Source organism: Amphiura filiformis, chromosome 3, assembly GCF_039555335.1.
Source record: "Amphiura filiformis chromosome 3, Afil_fr2py, whole genome shotgun sequence".
Taxonomy (NCBI): Eukaryota; Metazoa; Echinodermata; class Ophiuroidea; order Amphilepidida; family Amphiuridae; genus Amphiura; species Amphiura filiformis.
In genome coordinates this window covers 45,740,155-45,757,624 of record NC_092630.1, presented here as the reverse complement: position 1 = coordinate 45,757,624, position 17,470 = coordinate 45,740,155, and the positions used below count along the sequence as shown (strand labels likewise).

Here is a 17,470-nt window from a genome sequence, read left to right as displayed (position 1 = left end):
AAGAAGGAACGAAAAAGGAGAGAAGATGAAGAAAGTCACTTGGCACCCCCGGGATTCGAACCTGGGACCCCTCGCATGCCACGCAGAAGATCCCCAGCATGTAGCTACACAGGCGACGTTGGCCCGGCCAACGATTCCCTGGGTATATATGACTTGGTCTGATTGCGTCATCAAGTCCCGTGGAATGCATGCACGCAGAGCATTTTTAATAGTGAGCTTTAGTGAGTCCTAGTTCTGTTAGGGTTAAGAAGGCATATAGGGAAACATGCATGTAGCTTAACCCTAACCCTACTCGTGGTTTTTGTGCTATCGGAAGGGAAAGAAGGAGCGAAAAAGGAGAGAAGATGAAGAAGAAAGTCACTTGGCACCCCTGGGATTCAAACCTGGGACCCCTCGCATGCCACGCAGAAGATCCCCAGCATGTAGCTACACAGGTGACGTTGGCCCGGCCAACGATGCCCTGGGTATATATGACTTGGTCTGATTGCATCATCAAGTCCCGTGGAATGTATGCACGTAGAGCGTTTTTAATAGTGAGCTTTAGCGAGTCCTAGTTCTGTTAGGGTTAACTTTTGTCAAATATGCAGAGAACCAGATCAGTTTGCAGATCGCAACACCCCTTAACTCAAATAGCAATTTCCAAGACTCTGTCGCAAGCAGTCACCAATGGGCTACGTCAGGGTATCCGGTAGCATTGCAATTGCCAGAGCTATATACATTTGTACAATACCAGATTCTTATTGTTGCCGCCACCATGCAGAGGTACACTGCCACGCAGGTACTGCATTGGTACTCTAGAGAACCCGGATGAACCCTGTGCTTGTTTGGTCTTTTGGTTAACCCTCCAAATATATATCGTATGTTTTAATTTGCATGACTTATTTGCATGACTTATGGTATAAAAAAACACCTGAAACTCAAGAGTACACATATTGAAATCATACATATAGTGCACGGAACTGGACCGGTGCTGCACTGGTACTCTAGAGTAGCCACTAAGTAGCTGTGCAGCAGTGTACCTCTGGGGTAGCAGTAATAGGAATCTGGCAGTGTAAGCAATGAAAACTGTCTGGAGAAATATTTATTCTTTCTTGGATGCCAAAATATTGTGTCAACCAGTCAGACATCAAAATATGTCAATTATATTTATGCATCACATCACAGTTGCATCTCAGCATGGTTATAGCTACAGTCAGGTATCAATGTTGGCTCTGATCTCATAAACCATATGTCTAAGTCATGGTGTAATCAAATTTGTCATCTTTAGACATCTGTCTGAAAGGATGTATTTTGATATTGGTGGATGTTGAATTTCTAAGAAATAAGTCATTTTGTATTCAGTCATCTGTTGTAGACACATCACTGTTTCCAGATTGGAAACTAATTGTGGCATTTGAGGGATCCAGATTAGTTGAGGCGTAAGACTCGGATGATTGAAAGGAAATATTTCACTGTCCATATGAATACTGAGTTTCAAATTTACTGACATTGTAGAATGATTTTTTCCCAATGTGAATCTAAGTTCTTTGAACCATTGAAGTAGTTAAAACCACCTAATTCACACTTAGAATAAGAGAATACTAGCAGTGAAGCACTCACATTGGATTCTTATAAAGATTTTGTTTGGGAAATTATAAACAATATAACTATGTTTAAAGGTGCTTGATCAGATTGAAAGCCTCAGCCGCCTCCCACTTTACCCCACCAAAATGCAGATTTTATTACCATGTGAAAACTCATATTTTACTCATAACCCCAGTGAAATGTTAGGCCTGAAATATGTTTTGTTTAAAAGGTATGATCAAGTAAATGGTAGTTTGGTGGTTACTTAGTGCACTGGAAGTCAAGTACGGTTCTATGGGCCACTAGGATATAGATTTTTTGCTTCTAGAATCCAGACTACTGGAGCAATTGAACTCAAAACTTGAAATAAGAATGTTTGGGTTGATGGGCCTCAATGTGAGGTAGAAAACTCAATTGGACCACAATTCAGGAAATCCAAGTTTATATTTATTTTGCATTTCTTTTCTTTTCTTTTCTTTTCTTTTCTTTTCTTTTCTTTTCTTTTCTTTTCTTTTCTTTTCTTTTCTTTTCTTTTCTTTTCTTTTCTTTTCTTTTCTTTTCTTTTCTTTTCTTTTCTTTTCTTTTCTTTTCTTTTTTTCTTTTCTTTTCTTTTCTTTTCATTTCTTTGATTTGAATTTCTTTGATTTGAATTTCTTTTCTTTTCCTTTCCTTTCCTTTCCTTTCCTTTTCCTTTTCCTTTTCCTTTTCCTTTCCTTTCCTTTCCTTTCCGTTCCATTCCGTTCCGTTCTTTGGTTTGATTTGAATTTCTTTTCTTTGAATTTCTTTTCTTTGAATTTCTTTTCTTTGAATTTCTTTTCTTTGAATTTCTTTTCTTTGAATTTCTTTTCTTTGAATTTCTTTTCTTTGAATTTTTTTTCTTTGAATTTTCTTTTCTTTGAATTCCATTCAATTCCATTCGCCGGCAAACATTTAAAAATACATATATTGCAAATTCAAAGGTATTGCATCCAAAACAATATTAAGAAATACACCATGTGGGAACTGAGCAACAGAATATGCAACAGCCTTATATCGTCATTGCCAATTCTTATTATCCTGTGCAACTGTTGGAAGGCACTGATGGAATGCTAGTTCATTATAATATAAACCACTCTTATGAAATTGCCGATAAAACAGTCATTCACAGGCTAACATAGGTCAGATGTATTGTGAAACAGCTTTATTTTTACTGAATTTTACCAGCGGTATTAGTTTTCAATTTGTGATTTCCACATAATTTAATAACAGTGATTTGTTTTTCAGTGGAAAGTGTCAATGCACAGCAGCAAATTGAACTGCTTTAAGTGAGCATTTTATTTTTAACAAAAAATCAAATTGCTTAAAAGTTAATATTTATTTCCAAGTTGGCAAAATGCCAGTTGCCATTGAGAAAATGCAAAAGGGTTGTTGTCTTAAGATATCAGAGTTCATTTTCCCATTTTATATTTTCCATAATGCTAGTCATACAATATTTTTTATGCCTTTGCATATTATTAAAATTCAATATGCAAAGGCGTAAAAATATCGTTTGATTAGCGTAACCTGACCAACCCTAAAAAATGCCAACCCACACCTTTTTTTATTTGCCCTCGACCCAACTGTATTTTGCAAACATAACAGGAATAACATATTTTTTATTTTAGTATTATTTTGAAAATCCAGTGCTGATAATATGCCTAATTGTGTATTTCTTTGCATTTCATATTTTGTGCGCTTTGTGAGGGGGCATTCCAAATTGTGCATATTTTTGGCATATCCTTTAACACAGCCGAAACAGTGATTCCTTTAGAAGCAAGACAGAAAAAACACCAAAAAACAAACTTAATTTGTCGCCTTACTCATCATATCTTGTGCATTTACCGACTTGATGGCATCATTTACAGGCATGTGTGGTAACTTAAGGTAATAATGGATTATTTTGTGTTATCAAGAAAAGAATTGTGGCATAGAAAACAATTTGAAAATGTGATTCCCATTATATGCTGTTGATGGAAGTTTAAGGTTCGTACAAATATAACTGAAATGTTAGTTATAAAATGTATATATTCAATATGCCTTACTACAAAAAATTACTGAAAATCGTAGTGAAAAAAAGTATATATTTTTTGTGTTTGGGTTAAAGGGGGACTCCGGCAATCATAACATTATGCCTTATATGTTAGAAAAATAATTATCAAGCACGAATCACATTGTTTTATTTAAAACAAACTCATATTGACCATAAAAACGAATAAAAACAGTCTGCTCTCAACACGCGATATTCAAAATTCCCGCGCCGAAATTGTCTAAGTGCAATGACGTAATGGTTATTTGTGTTCAATTGTCGTCAGCCTTCATTGTATTACTGGGACGTCATTGCACTCGGCGCCCGGGAATTTTGAATATCACGTGTTGAGAAACGGATGTCTTTATTCGTTTTTATGGTCACTATGAATATATTTTAAATAAAACCATGTGATTTGTGCTTGATAATTATTTTTCTAACATATAAGGAATAATGTTGTGATTGCCGGAGACTTCCTTTGACAAACAAAAGTCAATAATATATCAAATAAAAAGAAAACACAAAAATCGGAAGTGTAATAAATGGATTCATTCTCTGATGTAATGAACTTGCATTTTTTTCACATAAAAAAATTGAACAAAAGTACAAACAACATTCACTTCAATATCATAGTCAGGATTATGTTAGCTGCCCAATATATCTGGTAATAAAGGAGCAGGTCATCGGTTACTTCATCTAAAGTAGATACTACGGTAATTGTATAATGTTGTGGCCACTCTGAGATGTATATTAGCTCATCGTATCCTTACTGTTAACTGGAGAGGTGATTGATCGTATAAGAAATCCACAGAAAATGACTTGAGGTTATACTGATAAACCCTATGGTCAATGTGTGTTAAGTATTCACAAAGACAACATATTCAAACAGCTAGTGTTTTATATCAAATACCAAAGGTGCTTGTGTGTTTACAATTGCGCGCCATCCTAGCCAAGCTGCGCTATATTTGTCTTTAGAGTGTTATTACTTGCGGCTTCAGTGCTGTCGGGAAAAAAGCAATTTCAGTGTGTTTGTTCTTTCAAAATTAAACTTGGTCCAAATTTACATTCTATCTATAGCATAGATAACAAGAAATGTCTTTAAAAAAGACAATACCACGGATGAAGATCAAGACCTTCAAAAAAGTTTATTTTATACAAGAAATATCTATTTACAGATATGTAAGACAATTATACGCCCTGCCAAATGGATTCCTAGAAGGTAAAGCTTTTTGATTAGCTCTGTGGCCCTGTAGTAGTCTACTTAAACCAGGCTTCAGTCTGTCTCATTTTCTTATACCTATGCCGATAATAACTGTATCAGACTTGTTATTATTATAGTATTTAATAAGATTGGAAATTACAATTGTGAAGATTATATTCAGATTATAATCTCAAATTTATAAGATAGGAAATTTATCTTGATTGACATTTTTGTGTCAAGTGATTCTGTTTATTGGTGTTGATACGATGTGATGTTCATTCAGAGTTTTATATGTGACCCACTCTGACAAAACCCGCCATAAGTCGCACTCAGTCATTTTGAGATACGGCAAGTCAAAGTTGGGAAAGAGGTGAAAAACCTTGTAGATTCCGTTTTTCAGTTTTTATTATTTTTTTATTCCTTAATATGTTTTAACCTACCATTGAAAACAAAATATTCTTTTATGTCTAAAGAACCCAAATCTAGCATTTTCTGAGCCAAACCCAAGTCGTTAACATGTAATTTTACAAATTTAAAGCCATTTTCTTGCATTTGCCTTTTCTTCATGTGTCACTTCCCCCCTTCCCATTGAAAGACCATAGAATGAGGACCCCATATCCCAGAAATATAATTTTGGTATCAAATGAAAGATGAACACCTATACTAAATGATGACATCAAAAACTCAATTTTTAAAATTAGTGTCTTTTGTCTTTATTTGTGGCAGTGGGTTACATATTCACTGTAAACTGCATCTGGTGAAGTTGTATATATATGTGATTTTTAATTTTTTGACTGAACTATATATAGTATGACAATGACAGTGTACTTGCTACTTGATTATTATGTTCTCAAAATGCAGTATGATGCAGTTTTTGTCACAAAATAATTTTACAGTCGTGTTAGGACATTGTAGAGTATTTTTGTTATTGTATTGAATATTGTAACAAATTCTCAGTAGATCCAGGTTTGCTGAGAGAGAAAGAGAGTATTCCCATTGTTCAAAAGAAATTAGGCTCTGATTGAAATGACCCATTGATTACTACATGTAAAATCAGATTACTGTTTGGACCAAGCAAATCTATTAGGCTATTCCAGTTGAAATCCATACATCTCCTATGGAAGACATGACACAGGGAGTGTCAAATGGGACTACCTAAATGGGCGACTCCATTTGAAATCTTTACCTGGTGTAGGACATTAAGGACATGTCTTCCATATATAGATGGTGTATGGATTTCAACTGGAATAACCCATTGCAGACTATTCACTGATTAGAAAAGCGACTACAGTTTGGTATCCATCAACTAGCCACATACATGTAAATTTTAGACTGAACCAATTTATCAAGTACTGCTTTATTTGATCCTCAAGAGACAAGCAAGTCAATCATGGTCTCTACTTCTAATTTGTCTACCGATCCCATGTGATTAGCAACGAAATATGTCACAACTCATGGCACCGGGTCTGAACTGATGTGGTCTGACAGTTTTGTGTTAAGATATACTCATCTAATTTGAAGCATGATTTTGGCGATGAAAGCTTCTGAAGGCTGGAGCAGTGGTAAAGCAAATCACTAATATTATTGATACGAGTTAAGAAACCAATTATAACGCATCTAGGGAGAAGACCCATGAGGATTGTTTTATTTGTGTGCGTAAAAGACCAAGTGGTGTTTATGTGGTTAGAAAATGTTTCATAAGATTGTGGATATAACAAGTCTCAGTATTTGAGAGAAGCATGCATTTAGCGCAAGAACATTTATCATTTGATAAATCTGGTGGGAAATGATGCTTTGTTTGTTATTCTAGGAAATCTGAAGCCAAATTTATGAATTACACTTTTTTTTGTTAACCTATTCAAATATTTGCAAATGAGGAGGAATATCCGGGAGGAATATATGGTTTTTTTTGTTATTCTGATCATGATTAGTTTTGAAATTGCATCCCATCTTGTAGTGGTGTGTGTATAGAAATTAGTCTATTTCATATTTACCAATATTTTATTGTATTATAAACAAAATTGTTTATATATGTGTAAAAGTTGTGCATGATAACTTAGCACAATGTCATAAGTTTACTGGTGTCTTCAAGGAGCATAATCTTAATTTGAATTCATGTCTTTATTAATATTGCAGACAAACATCGCAGACTGTTGATATTCTGACTCTAGGCACATACGACAAGAATCGCAACTTCAGGGATAGGTCTGATAAAGTAAGTGATAATAATGGCTCATATAGTATTAACTTAGCCATGGGTAAGTGAATTAAGAAAGAAGGGCAATATCTCAAATGAAATCCATCATAGAGAGGAGAATGAACCTTCACTCTTACAATAAAGGGAATGATAAAATTGCGATAAAGGGAGGGAATAAATTTATAGCTTGTTCGGCTTATAATTGTTGCAGAAAAGAGACTCATAACGTTGTGTATTGATATAGAATAGCGTGCATGCAGTTGGGCGCAGCACTTACCTTAGTTGCATGTTGCGTAATGCATGACTGGCACTTCTGTAACTTGACGTAAGTGCAAGTTGGGACTTTATTGATGCGTGCAGTAACAAAATCCATGTAATAATTTTCGCCAATTGTAAGCTGAACAAACTATAGTTGTGGATATTTGTTAACATTTGAAGAATCTCTCTGTTTTCTTTTTCTTTTTCATTTGTTGTCATTATTGTGTCATTCATTGTAAACCCTTTTTCATAATTCGTACAGTAATATATGCTGTGGTGTATGTGATCGTATGTGACTGTTTGGCCTTCTGTAGGTACAACATGACATATTATGTCTCTTGAATGGCAGGCATTCACAATTACATTGCATATCATAATTTTGATACAGCCTTTAGTGTGGTCTCCATTGTCCATGTAAAAATCCAGCAAAACATGATGCACTTCCATTGCAATGGGCTATTCCATTTAAAATCCATCCACCCCTGTGGAAGACATGACCGAATCTCCCACACAGGTAGTGTGAATTTCAAAGGGGGTACCTGAATGGGTGACTCCAATTGAAATCTACACCCACTGTGTGGAAGATTAAGGTGATGTCTTCCATAGGGGGTGTAGATTCCAAATGGATTAGTCCAGTTCTTTTCCATCCTTTTAACTGCTTTGGTTCTCTCTTTCTATATATTGTTATAGTTCTCCTTTTGTCGTGACTTGTTCTCCATTCAATTGTTATACAGGGTGTCCCAAAAGAGGTTACATTAGACTTTTGAAAATAATCTGAAATTAATGTTAACAAATATCAATTTCCTTTTCATGATATAATCTATGTACCCTGTACTAGTTCACAGCTTGCATATTTAGCCCACATTTCTGAGCAAGCTATTTACGCAACATAATGCAGTATGTGGTTCATTACCACTATGTATTTGGTGGGGCATATGATTAGGTCTAGTCATAGCTTGGCAGATGCGGTATTTTATTCTGTTGAACAGAGAAACAAACTTGTTTAATTTCAGATGTACAATGTATAATTCAGAATGTGTTTCTTTTGTTCAATAAGTTCAAAACAAAAATGAGAGAAAAATTAAAAAGTAATAAAGAAAAAATGTGAAAACAAAGGTGTACTTGTGTTCAACTTTTGTTGTGAATATTTTGATGGTTAGTCACTGTTGATACCCCTGCCGTCTTACGCGCATAAGTAAAGTTGCTTCTAGGATATGGAGTTGAAACTTAAGCACACACTTCAAGAAGGATGAATAAATAATATCTTAAAAATGACATGGTTTTGTTGTACCATTGCAAAATGCAGTTCACTTTGTACATGTAATCTTTTTGGGGACACCCTGTACCAGATTCCATATTTCATATCTTCATTACCCATGTTCAATTTTACAGATTTCCATTCCATGGCTGTTTTCCCATATTTTTTATTTGTTGTAATTCAAATACTTGTTGACTACTTTATTTCACTCCAGTATGGCATTTAACCATCTTAGTTTGTGCAAATAATTCTGATGAGTATTTTAATGGGATTTTCTGTGTGGTAAAATCTATTTGTATTCTATTTGTATACTTGTGATTCAAATCAAAATTTTCTTTCCCAGAATTGAATATCTATCAAAGCCTAGCCTCAAGATGCGATTAGTGAATCAAATAGGCTGTTCCAGTTGAAATCCATACACCCCTATGGAAGACATGACCTTAATATCCCACAGTGTGAATTTCAAACTGGTTTACCCGAATGGGTAACTCCATTTGAAATCTACACCCCCTCTTTGGGAGATCAAGGTCATGTCTTCCATAGGGGGTGTAGATTCAAATGGAACAGCCAAATATGGAGGAATGCATACAGAGAGGTGGAAACAACATATGTTTCCTCATAACTGTGAAAATTTCTCAGTTTGTCACTGAATAAAGTTAACATCCACAGCTAAGTACACACTTGATATGAAGGAAGTGTCTGAAAAGTTAGACAAATTTTGTTAGAGGAGGTGATTGGGGAGAGAATAAGGGTTAATAAGACAATTGAGAAAGAATTGGAATAAGTAAATGGACTGTGTTTGAAATAAAGAAATGTAAAAAAAATGAGGACTAGCTAATAAGCGAAAAGCAAAACAGAAATGTTTGGAGTAAACAAAAAAAAGGAGAGGAGGAGAGAGACAGGCAGACAGACAAGTGTATGAGGGAGAGAGAGAGAATGAGTGGGAGAGGGAAGAGAGAGAGAAGATTAAGTGATAGCAAAAGAATCAAACAATATAAGGTGTTTCGGTACAAGGTGTACAATGATAAAATCACAAGCCAAATCCCCTCCTTAGGATTTAAAAAAAGCATTAAAAAGGCGTAGTTGAAAGTATGCCTGTAGTAGAAACTTAACCGTGCTCATGGAATTGCCCAGCAAATTGAAGCGTGTGACAGTCTTTGTTTTCTGATGATTTGTACAGTGAGACTACCTGTCAGGTGTGAAACTCTACCTTATTGATAACTCTTTCTCTACCCTGATCCCCATGAAATTACATCAAAAGCAAGGCTGCCTGCACAAAGTATTCAAGTTGGGAGATTATGACGTGATAGAAAGTGTGGAAATTCTATTGCAGTATTCGACATGTATTTGGGGCACATGGTTTAGAGTTACACAATGCAAGGATATAGGTCTTTGCCCATAGCTATGCTTGCTGAATTTCCATCGCAAGATGATTGATTGCATGAAAAGTTGCATGAGATATCTATCTTGTATCTCATTGAGATATCTATCTCTCCTAGTTGGGGTCAAGTCTTTTTTGCTTTTCAAGGAATGAATGTGCCTTGCAAATTTTCCGGAACCTGGGGTTTGGATCTTGCCTTTCCCTTCATATATCACTTGCAGCAGATCATCAATTATTTCATAAAAATGTGCCGTCGTTTGTCATCAGGGAGGAAAGTCACAAGTGAATTACACCAAATGACACACATTTTTGCTTGTTTCTATTCGTACACTTTATCTGAATAACACTGTAAAAGCCGGGAAGGAACACATCGGTTATTGATATTTGACCATGCTGGACACAAATAGTCAGTGACAGAGTCCATTGGAAGATAGTAATTGAGTGTGGTTTGTGGCTTCAAACTGCAAAAGAAGTTAAATGAATAATGAAAGGCCACTTATTTACCAAGGGACTGGAAGGAACTTCAAGTACGCTTTTCCCTTACGTACATCTGCTCTTTCGCTTCAAAGTCCTGTTTTTTTTGTATGTGTTCATTTATATATGTATAGATTTGTATGTTCGTATATCAAAGAAATAACCAAATTGTTATTTAATTTGCACTCAGTAGGACTAAATTGTCAGTGACCTTCAAATGAAGTGCTTAGAGTTCATGTCATGGCCCTTAAAAAGAAATTCTTAATAAGATAACCATGCCATCAAAAACTTGAAGGTATCTGTAATTTAGGTATCTAAACATCAATATTTATTCTCAAAACCAAATAACAAGCATGGCAATCACAATTCTTACCTGTGTTGTTTCATTTTGTATTTTCTCAACTCTGTTGTTTCGTTTTGTATGCTGAAAAAACAAAAGTGCAGAAGCAACTGGTCCCTTATGTTAGCGACCTGGAGTCCAATGCAATGTAATTGTTTGTTTGCAATATGCCCTCCAGTGCCTCATTGTCCTATAGTGGCATTCTGTTTGGATGGTCAAGTACCCTTCAGTGTTTATAATGTGTCACATGGGTATCTCACATTATGTGTCACTGGGGTATCTTAGTGTTTGTCTTCTTATATTCCATGACAGTCTGTTCGATTTTGGCAGGTTGTGGTTATGATTATACCGATATAATGTGTTACACGATATAGTAGTTTATGCAAGACAGGTTTCTCATTCGTTATGTACATTTGTTGCTATCAATTTGTTTTTGACTATGATAACATTATAGCTACTATTTGCATTATTTTGACGAATCTACTTATAAATGACATAAAAATGATCCATGTGTGTGCTTAAATCTTGTCAACTCTGAATGAGTTAATGGTAATCATGAACCAGATTGAGGGCTTTCACTGATTCACTATTGGGCAAGTAGAAACTGCCAAACTTTTACAGGATTAGGTCAGACTTCTTCAGTACACGATACTTCCATGCTATATGTAGACTGTCCTTACTAAAAAGTTATCAAGCAATTTGATAATAATGACAGATTATCATCTTAACCCTAACCCAACCAGAGCTCACTAAACCTCACTATTAAAACCACTGCTTGTGCATGCATTCCATGTGATGCAATAATGCATTCAGCCCAAGTCATATTATATACCCAGGGATCGGGCCAGCGTATTTACCCCAGTGGCTAGAGGCTGGTGATCTTCTGTGTGGCATGCAAGGGGTCTGAGGTTCCAATCCTGGGGTACAAAGTGACTTTTTTTTTAATCTTCTCCCCTTTTTCGTTTCTTCTTTCTCTTCTGATAGCAATTTAAAAGCAATCTTCCTTTTCTTTTGTATCTGCATGTCACAGGGTGTGTGTGTGTGTGTCTGTCTTAGTTTATTTATCTGTCACTTACTGTAACTGCAAATGCAATACCATTTAATAATAGGTTAAATAAACTCAGCATTGTGTTACCTATGGATGGCTATCAGAAAGCCAAGTGAGGTGGACAACCCAAAAGCTTGTCAACACACACTCATTGACATAGTATTTCCTATCTCTTGACATCATTGCTTTCCAGGTTGACATTTAGAAATGGGACCAGTCAATACTATTAGTGTTGTTTTAGATGCTAAGTGGTATCTTATAGTAGTTTGTTGTTTTAAAAGAACATGGTTTAGAGTAACAAGAAAGAATTCTTTCTTTTTATGTGTTGTAAGGTGGAATTTGAAAAGTATCAAAGGTATTTAACTTGTGTTTATTTGTACATTTGCAGAACACAGCAAAATAGACAGGTGGTTTAAGGTTTTGGATAGTTTTTTCTTGATCCATGCTCAAACATGGCTATGCTGGACAAGGGATGAAAAGGGGACTGCCAGAATTTTAAAAAAATTAATAGATTTTTACTTAAAGTCCTAAAAAGTGTATGGACCATGCAAATTATTTTGAGGTATTCTTATGAGTGTCAAGTTTAGTAAGCCATTTAAATCTCTGAAAGTATGTGAAAATTCAAATATCTTCCTTCTAAATGGGAAGATATTCGATTGTCTTTTATGAACTTTGTGTCTTGCAAAAGTCACTTTCACAATTGTTTTCTCATTTGTTGGGGTCACTTTTGGCATCGCATGTATGAGCATGACAACTAACAGCAAAGGTTCCTCCCTCCTAGTTGACCCCCTCCCCATAAGATGTAGGAGTTGGGGCAATGTTATTTTATAAATGTTATTATTATCAGTATCATGAGTGTCTGCACAGACACATGTGCATGTGTAAAGTAAATTTAGGCTTTCCCTCAGCTCATACCCTTATATGTATAGAATTTGATTCTTGAACTGATGTATTTCTCAGTGTTATAATAGCAATATGTTTTTGTTTCTTTCCAGGCTGATGTTTTAGTTTGGCATTCCTCAAAGCACAATATGGGTATGGCTTTGGATAGGAAAACATGGGAGAGAATACAAACTTGTGTGCAGGTAAATTCACATGGGCCTAGATTTTGTGCACTTTTTGACAATAAATTTTCTATATTTGAGGAAATAGTTGGACAGACAGAAAGTGCCCTAAAGATGACAAATGAAATGGGACTGCCAACTTGCAGAGCATTCCGCTTACACCTCGCTATTGAGGCAACTGTGCATGTATGCAACCCAAATCAAGCAGGGTTATAAAAGCTATCCAGGATGTTTATACAAATCCAATACTATTTTGCATTGTGTACCTGGGGTTACCTATCCGTAGGTGTAAAAAGAATGAATCTTACTGGGGAATCAACAAAATATATGTACATATTAAAGTGGTGTTGATGTACTGCCTGCAGCATTTATGCTGCATGGAATGTGTGATGCTTCAGGGACTAGTGTCAAGCACGGAGGCACCCAAAATAGATCACATATTGCACCTCTATATGGTAATGGAACTTGGTGATATTTGGCAATTTGTACCGGAAAAAGAACATGAGGAGAAAGCATATGGCTTTATATGACCTGAAGCTATTATGTTTTATTCTTAATATAGGAATCAAAAATTGGGTCGAGTGATTTTCTCCAAAGCACTGTCTGAAATTGTAATGTAAATAAACTGATAATAGCATAAATAATTTTCAAACAGTAATGTGTTTAATATCACTAATGTGTACTGTTTTGTAATTTTTCAAATATTAGTGCTCTAGAAATCCAATGCATTGGCCATTATGCTTAAAATGAGACTGATGTTTGTCCTAGATTTGAAACTGGAGTGCAGTTGAATACAAGTGGGACATGTATTGCCCTCAATCAACTTTATTTCTTAACAACTCCAAACAAGCTCAACTGTGTATGTTTTGTCAACATAAAAATGAGAAAACAAATGGTTCTACCCCATTAGACTAACGCCTATTTTAGTCCAGGATAAAAGTTGCTCCCTGTTGGTGAATACTAATCAATGGGTTGGAGACTTGTCATGTACTTAGTCTGAGTTTTTTCCTGTTTTTAATCAGATTCTGACGTTACAGTGGAATTGGAGACAAGTGGAAAAAGTTAACCTGTTTTCATGCCACTCATGTGCATTTTGAATTGATATAATGTATTGATTCTTGGCTGGTGTGTTCAATTATTATTGTTACAGGAATTCTGCAGTTATGACGATTACAACTGGGATTGGACATTACAGCATATCAGCAACACGTGTCTGAAACCACCATTACATGTCATGGTACTCAAAGCTCCTAGAATATTCCACATTGGAGAATGGTAGGTACAAAAGTTGACTTATGGTTAACCCCATGAGAACTACCTGCCTGGTTAAAAAGGAGTTTTCATTATCAATTGGACCAATCAGCAACATTGTTTTAAAAAAATTGAGATGAATTATTTGCAAAACTCCATTCTGATTGGTGATTAAAATGAAGATATCATGTAATTGACCAATCAGAGACAATGTTAGATCGGCAAGTAGTGCTCAATTGGTTAAGCATGATGTTAGCTACTGCTGCATTATTCATACAGTAAAGGTTTCAGTTAGAATCACAATGAAATGTTGATGCTGGATGCCAGCCGCAATAGTCCAATAATGCAATAGTTACTGTCATTTGTGCTGAAGTAAGTATATGCCTAGGGCACAATCAAGGTAGCAAGTTCCTACATGACTTAACTTTGTTCACTACATTATAGGTGAGACTTGTAACATTGGATTAATATGGAATGGTATAATGGGCACAACACATGTAAAGCATGCTTGTAATGTATATGTGTGACTGGTGCATGCTTTCTGTGAATTTATGCGAGCAGAAGTTGAGACTTAATTGATAATTATGTGCATATAAATTCAACAATAACAACATGGTGATAATTTGCACTCAATGTATAGAAGGGTCTGTCATTCACATATGTTGTGGGTTGATGGCTTAATTAGAGATATGAACCTATTGCTCTGGTGGAACATCAGCTCTTTTAGGTGAATTCTTTCAAATATGCTCCTCAAATTTGACTGTGAGGTACATGCAAGTGTTGAATTCCAGTATTCAAGACTGCCAGTTAACATCCCTTCCTAAGGTTGGAGAACTCTCACAATGCGTTTATCCTGATTTGAAAGACTTGCCCTATCAGAAACTAAATGTGCACTAGAACTAGAAGCCACAACCACTATACTAATATGTCATTCTACCCATAGACATACCACCTAGACCTATTACTGCCCATCCTTTACCACAGCGGGAGGTGAAGCCCCGTATCCAAGGTGATATTGACGGATTGACGGGGTTACTAGGCGCGGAAAAATATCGCATACATGTTCGACGCGCTCGTTTGTGTGATTACTGCGCCGTTATCACCGCGTCAAATGCAACATGTTCCATAGACGCCGAACATGTCTGCTTGTTTGCGTCCGGTATGCGTCCTTGTCAAATTCAAGATTTGCTAAGCAGTGTCGGCTTCACTACGCGAGTCAAAGTCATAGGTCTAGGTTCTCGTTTGTCTGGGATTCTACCTGTCTTTAAAATTAGTTTAAAGGGTACTACACCTGTGGTAAATTTGTGACTATTTTTGCATTTTTCTCAAAAATAATAACACACTGGTAACAAAAGTTATGTATATTATTGGGGCAAGGAATCCAATTACTACACTGAAATTTCAGTGACTCAAGACAAGCGGTTCAGCATATATGATAGGAAATGAGGTACATCTTAGTGGTACCTTATTTCTTATCATAAATAACGAACCGCTTGTCTTGGGTCACTGAAATTCCAGTGTAGTAATTGGATTCCTTGCCCCTATAAAATACATAGCTTTAGTTACCACTGTGTTAATAGATTTTGAGAAAAAATGCAAAAATAGACACAAATTTATCGAGGGGTGTAGTACCCCTTAAAGTATTGTACTCGCAAACACTACCTATCATTCCAAACTTATTTCATTCAACCTCTTGAATACATTAAATTATTTATAAGTGGTTTGTTTTCCATTCCAAATTTGACCACAAATGAAGTAACCAATATTGTCATTTTGATTTAAGTGTTATGGTTAAACAATCATGCAAAGCACTCTCTTCCTGTTAATACTAGTTACTAGACACACTTGTTTTGACACTTGTCAGTTTGACAAACAGAAAACTAGTGCAATAAAGCATGTAAATAAGGTTAAAATTCATGATTTATTTTGTTTAACCATTATTTGAACACAAAGCAAACTAATCTTGATTCTCATGAACTAGAAAAATTGAGATTGAGTACACATAAAATGTCATGTCAGAAAACAAACAACAGTCAGACATAAGAAAACAAATGAAATCACTTCATGTACTTCATTTGCCATGTTTGAGTATTCAAAATGCAAGGTAAATATTTTTGTGTTCAACAGTGTTAAATGCCATATTCATAGAATGACCATATTCACTTTATCCGCAAGTGATGAAATAGTCTAGTTTCTGAAGAGAAAATATGAGATTCTGTGTCCACCACTGCATGACACTCAGCATGTTTAAAGGTGGTATTCCCTATATGTAGTTTTCTACCTCACTTTGAGGCCAAACACCTGGACATTCTTGTTCCAAGTTTGTTTCTAGAAGCCAGAATGTGCATCAAAGTGGTCTATGAGAACAGTACTTATGTACATGACTTCCAGGGTGCTAACCACCATGTTTTTGTCCATATTGCTTAAACTAAACATTTTTTCAGGCCAAAAATTTCAAGTGAGGTACGAGACAAAGCATTCACCTGATACCCAATTATTCATTTTAAATGGGCAAAGGAGGGGGAATTGAGACTGTCAATTGGGTCACACACTTTTACATATGACATGCTGGGATATAAATTGGTACGGATGTTGCAGTATTGCTTTGAAAGACTGTCATTCAGAAGATTTGACATGAAAAACATGTTGACATAATGATGTTAGCTCATGAATCAAGTGAAACATTTTGTTTCTAAGCTCATGATTGAACCAAGTGAAACATTTTGTTTCTAATTATTGAACATTCAAAATACAGTCTGCTAATACAAAATGTGCACACCCCTACACACATTTGTATGGCCCTTCCAAGTGTGAATTTTGTTGTGATTCCCAACTGTGGAATTTCACACACACATACCCTTCTAACCGTGGAGGTTTTTCACCCCCCCCCCCCCATACACAATAGACTTACTGTTGTGAGGTTTGTATATACACACCTCCACAGTTTGAATGCGGATGCAAACACAAACAAAAACAGGAAGAATTCCTTTTTGTTTGATCGATAGCCTGTCATTTTTGTTTGCATTGGTCTGTTTCGTTTTCTCGCTCTGTTTTTTCATTGCTTAAAGATGCAATCTCCAAAAACAGATCAAGTTACTATACAATGTCTGTACAACATCCAAAACAAAAACCTCTTGTCATTACACAAATGTCATTACACAGCATGCAGAGAAGTTGAATAACATGAAAGAAAATTGAGTCTGAGATGGACATTGTACCATATTTGTCGAGGTTGTAATCTGAGTAGGTATGTTATACAAACCTATTTCAGGTCATCATGTAGGGAAGCTGTGATTGATTGACTGTCTGACATCAATGAGCAAACTCTAGGCTGGATTATATTTAAAATGGATTGAAACATTAGATTTCTTTCAGCTCTTAATGCAGTACT

The 17,470-nt window shown here is 35.6% G+C and overlaps 1 protein-coding gene across 1 annotated transcript in view; it reads left to right on the top strand.

Moving 5' to 3' along the window:
* Positions 1-17,470, top strand: part of LOC140148599 (alpha-1,6-mannosyl-glycoprotein 2-beta-N-acetylglucosaminyltransferase-like) — a 157,627-nt gene that overhangs the window by 136,348 nt on the left and 3,809 nt on the right. Inside the window, exons 6-8 of the mRNA XM_072170610.1 lie at positions 6,945-7,023; positions 12,760-12,849; positions 13,979-14,103. Of these exons, the coding sequence (XP_072026711.1) occupies positions 6,945-7,023; positions 12,760-12,849; positions 13,979-14,103 (294 nt within the window). The remainder of the gene's footprint in view (positions 1-6,944; positions 7,024-12,759; positions 12,850-13,978; positions 14,104-17,470) is intronic.